This window comes from Neltuma alba, unplaced genomic scaffold, assembly GCF_004799145.2.
Source record: "Neltuma alba isolate B1F8T4 unplaced genomic scaffold, ASM479914v2 tig00012405_pilon, whole genome shotgun sequence".
Taxonomy (NCBI): domain Eukaryota; kingdom Viridiplantae; phylum Streptophyta; class Magnoliopsida; order Fabales; family Fabaceae; genus Neltuma; species Neltuma alba.
The window spans coordinates 47339-52748 of NW_021636897.1; the positions used below are offsets into that span (position 1 = coordinate 47339).

Below are 5410 nucleotides of genomic sequence, written 5' to 3' on the forward strand. Positions count from 1 at the left end.
TTGTAGAGTTAGTTATGATTTTTTAAGGTTAGACATGTTATCTAGAAAAATGCACAGTGAACAGTACCTGAGGACTTAAAGGAAAATTTTAATTTTTGGGCCTACGTAAGGCTTCCGCATATTCAATTCACTTCCGAACGTGTAGTCTAAGGGGTAAAAGTAAGAATGTTTCAAACACAATTCCATTAAACAACTCTTTGTAAAACCCTATCCTTTAACCTTGAATTTAGGGTTTAGCTTCATTATTTTTTACATGATTCCCATAGGTTTTTCCTACAAAATTTTTCATGTAGAATCCATATTTGAATATAGATTCATCAAAATCCAACTTCTTCCTTCCTTTTTCAGTTTGGCCCAAAGGGTTCCCTAGGGTTCCAAAGATTCTAATTTCAATTTCAATGCTTCCAAACACATGTTCTCCACATATCCTTACACAAATTCAGCTTTTAAACTCACTGAAAGCATCAAAACAACAAAAATCAAACCCTAGAACAGCATAATCACCTTGACCGAATAGTGCCTCCCAATCACACATGTTAAAATCTTTCAAATAACAAGGTTTAATCATCATAAAACAACCATTTCCTATCCTTTAATCCATGTATCAACTTAGAAAATCAAATACTAGATAGGATGGTCATACTTTTACCTTGATTAAAGACTTGAATCACCTTGTTTTTTGCCTTGTTCTTTCTCTCTTCCTTCTCTTCTCCTGCTTGGCCAAAACCTTCTACTTCCTAAGCTCTCAAAACTGGAAAAAAATATGACCCAAGAGAAGAGGAGATGGTTATTATGAAACTACCCTAAGTCTTGATTATGTGGTAACCTAATTTACCATTGATTTTTACCATAGGACACTTGGCTCCATCTCTTCTCTTCTTCCCTTTTTCATGCACCATTTGTCCCCTTAGGTGCCTTTCCAATTGAATGAAGGTATCAGCTCATGAGACACATAAGCTCCGATGTGTAAAAATCTTCATATTTTATTCAAAGTTCCAATCTTCCAATTCTATCCTCCAACAAACTGTATTATTCCATTTAGGTCCTCACCCTCCTCAAATGGCACCATTTAGGTCAGAAAAATGGGGAAAAAATTGGCCCCACCATTCTTATGGTTATTACATTGTATAGTTTCACGATATCAGTTAAATTTTTCTTAGATCCTGTTAAATTTACTGTCTCTAAAAATTTACTTCCTTATTTTGATTAGGAGAGATTTCCCTAATTTTCTAAGATTTTATTTTACCCTATAACTTTTTGAATTGAATTTTTCCCTAAATCGGCCCTTTGATATAATTTGAGTTTTAAATAATTTAAAGGTAACCTCTATTTCTATAGAGGTTGGAAAAAATTTTCAAATTCATAATAACCTTTCAAATAATTTTTCTAATTTTTCCAAGAATTATTAAGGCCCCTATGTATTTTAAATAATTCAATTTGTTTAATTTTCCCCTTAATTAGCCAAAATTCTAGGAAAATACAGAAAATTTCAAAATAAATCATTTTCATCTTCCAAGCCTCAAATACTGTTCTGTACCCTTTATTCTATTTTTCATGATTTTATGGAAATTTTCTAGAATTTTGGGTATACTTTTCTACTCTGTTCATTATTGACCGCATATTTTGAAAATAACAAACTGGTCCCCAGTTTGGTTTTAGTTCAAAAGTTGTGTCATCTATTTGTTGGGTACTCTGCCTGACTCATGATCTATTTTATATTCCTCATTTTCAAGGTTAAAATTAATAGGATATGATATTTTTCCCCCTTAAAGTAAATTTCGTTCTCAAAATTTAAAAACTTAGCTCATTGAAATAGTTATGGATACTTACCTTTGAATTTGTCTTCCTTTTTCCATGTTGCTTCTTCCTGTGTCATATTCTTCCAGATCACTTTTACCAGCAGAATTGTCATATCTTGTTAAGTTTAACCCTAGAAATGAGGAATATAAATTAGGCCATGGGTGAAGTAGAATAGCTAATAGAGAGACGGCATAAATTTTGAATTGAGATCAGACCAGAACGGATTGTTATTTCTGGAATATCTGGTCAATATTGAACAGAATGGGAATATGGATTGAAAATTCCAGAAAATTTTCTAAAAATCATGAAAAGTAGAATAAATGGTATAGAATAGTATTTGAAGTTTGGAAGATAAAAATAGGATGAAAATAATTTATTTTAGAATTTTCTATATTTTCTTGGAATTTTGACTAATTAAAGGAAAATTGGTCAAATTGAATTATTTAAAATATATAGGTACGTCAATAATTCATGAAAAAATTATAAATATTATTTGAAGGATTATTATGAATTTTAAAATTGTTTTCAACCACCATAGATGTAGAGGTTAGCTTTAAATTATTTAAAGTTGGAAATTTTATCAGTAAAGGGCGGATTTCAGAGAAAATTCAATTGGATGAGTTATAGGCTACAATAAAATCTGAAAAAATTTAGGGAATCATTTCTCATTAATAGAAAGCTATTGATGCAAAGAAGTAAATTTTTGGAAATAGTGAATTCAATAGGATCCAAGAAAAATTCAACCGATTACGTGAAATTACATAGTGTGTTAACCTTAAACTTAGTTGTCACATCCCACCAATTTTAACCTTGAGAATTTGAATAATAAATTAGAAAAAGGGTCAAGTAGAGGTTTTGGAACATCTCTTGGGTTGAAATCTGACTCTTGTTCGTACTGATATTTTTAAAATTATTAGTCTAGGAAGAGCAAAATTAGAAAAATTTCAAAAAAAATGGTAAAAAGATAAATTAGAGGTTTTAGAACCTCATTTGAGGCCTTGGAGGTGGAAATGGTATGAAAATAAAATTACAGAATTTTATGTAGACAAAGGTTTTCAAAAAACCAATGAACAAAAAACCAGACCAGACACTGAACCGGTCTAGATAGTGGGTCAAGGGTTAATGGGTCAAACCAGGGTCAAACCAGTTATATTAAAATAATATAATTTAATTAGCAATGACAATAAAAATAACATTCATTAATAATAATCATTTAACAAAATACAAAAAACAACCAACGTGGTTTAAAGTTTAAACATTTAATTGTACCAAACTACCATTAACAAATATATTTTTTCATCACTATAGAAAATCAAAATCATCATTAAATTCATTGGCAGGACCAGGAATGGAGACATCAATAGTTGGAAGAGGAAAAGTAGAAGGAGTAGCAACATCATCTTGCAGAGGTGGAGGTTCAACAATATTCATATCATCATCACCACCTAAATAAGACAATAATAAAATGTCAATTAAGTGTAAATCAATATTAAAATAAAAATATTTATGACTTCTAAGAAACTAAGATGATAATACCTTCATTATCCCTCCCAGGAGTTGTCAAATTTGAAATGTCTTCATTGTTGAAAACACTTTCAAATGTCACCATATCTCTATCATCAAACTCTGGAACAGGATCTTCTTCAGTCACCTAAAAGTCCACCAAATCAATGTTTTCATAGTCAATAGGATCATAGCTTGCCTTCTGCTTCTTCAATATACTCCTGACAAATAAAATTTCGATTAGATGTAAATCTATATCAAAATAAAAGCAGCCATAATTTATAAAATTACCTATGCTTCAATCGCAAGTTATAGTTTGTGAAAACTAAATCATTTAGCCTCTTGTGCTCCAATCTATTTCTTCTTTTTGTATGAATGCATTCAAATAAACTCCAATTCCTTTCACAGCCAGAAGAAGAAGAAGTTTGACTAAGAATGCGCATCGCAACACGTTGCAACTCTGGCACTGAACATCCATAATATGTCCACCGAATCTAAATCATGAAAATATGAAATATAAAATTAGTGAATGACCATCAATATACTATTAACTATTAAATACAAACACTTACAAGGGTCAAGTTTCTGTGCTGCTTTTTGACATGATGGTCTACTAAAAGATTCTTTAGCTTCACGATAAGTAGTTGCTTATTTCATTACCAAGAAGCCATCAACCTCTTCGTCTGAAGTAAGACTCCACCACATCAATTAAAGCCATCATTAACTTTGACTTGATCGGGCAGTCTGGAGCATATGTGATTGTAGGATTCAGCAAATATGATGCTGCATGAAGATTAGTCTTCAAATGCTTATCCCATCGAGTTTGAATGATTGTTGTGTACAGCTTATACAAGTCCTTGTTCTTCTTAAACATCTCCTTAATTGCCATTTTTGCCCTTCGCATGCCTTCATAAACATAAGGCAATGATGGCTTCTCATTTGAATCAACAATTCTCAACAATTTTATAAGAGGAGATACAATTTTCACAACTTGATAACAATCATTCCAAAACCGATTGTCCAATATGATTGCACTGGAATTTTTTCCTGCTTTAGTCCTTGATAATTTGTGGTCCACAAAGTGATTATCAACAACTAAAGCCTGCAAGTCATTCTTGTGCATATATATCCTATGCAATGTAATAAATGTGGTAGCAAACCTTGTGGCACCAGGACGCACAATTTCTTTCCAAGTCGGTCTTTTCCTCAGCCATGATAAGAAAACCATATGATTATATGCAAATACAGTTATCTTTGATGCCTTTGATGCAAGGTTTGACACATGAGGCATGCTTGAAAAGTCTTTCAATACAAGATTCAAACAATGTGCAGCACAAGATGACCAATAAATACTTTTATACTTGTCTTTAATCAATCTACCACATGCTACATAGTTAGCTGCATTGTCAGTCACCACATGAACAATATTTTTAGGACCAATCCACTCAATGACTTCACAGAATAGTGTGAATAGAGTTTTGACATCTTTAACTAGATCTGATGTATCAACAGACTTCACAAATACCATACCAGGTGTAGAATACACTAAGAAGTTTATCAAAGTACACTGTCTAACATCAGTCCATCCATCAGCCATGAGTGTGCAACCATTGTTTTCCATTTAGCTTGATGGCTATCAATGAGTAACTGACATTCTTTTCTCCAGTCACTCAACAAGTTGGTTTTAAAATCATTAGCACTAGGAGCTTTAAACTCATGCCCTATTGAAGCAATGCCATCCACAGCTTTTTGAAACAAAGGACAATCAAACGCCTTAAACGGAATGCAGTTTACAATAGCCCATTCAGCAGTCAACATTTTCACATTATGCTTTGCTTCTTTAGTTGCTAATGCACTCTTAATGCCAGGTTGGGAATCAGGAGTTGTCCTAGGAGCAAAAAAATTGTCTATGCTCCCAAAAGCTTTCCTCTTCCTCACACTACTTGTAACATTTGGTGATTCAACATGAGTTTCTTTGACTTCCTCTTCTATGTTTTCAATAGTTTTCTTCTTTGACCATTCTTTTAAAGACTCTGCCATTCTATAACGTACATCATGTGGAACTTTTTTACAAGCAGCTATTTGACCAACAGTGCCAGCAAGATGT

At 32.4% G+C, this 5410-nt stretch overlaps 1 protein-coding gene across 1 annotated transcript; it reads right to left on the reverse strand.

Annotated features, from left to right (window-relative positions):
- Nucleotides 1-3973: 3973 nt before the first annotated feature.
- On the reverse strand, nucleotides 3974-4831 carry LOC114726806 (uncharacterized). Its single transcript, XM_028913520.1, has one exon. It carries the CDS (start codon nucleotides 4829-4831, stop codon nucleotides 3974-3976), a length of 858 nt encoding a protein of 285 aa, XP_028769353.1.
- Nucleotides 4832-5410: the final 579 nt, after the last annotated feature.

Coding starts and splice junctions, on each gene's coding strand:
- LOC114726806 (XM_028913520.1), bottom strand. CDS start 4,831: ATGGTATTTGTGAAGTCTGTTGATACATCAGATCTAGTTAAAGATGTC.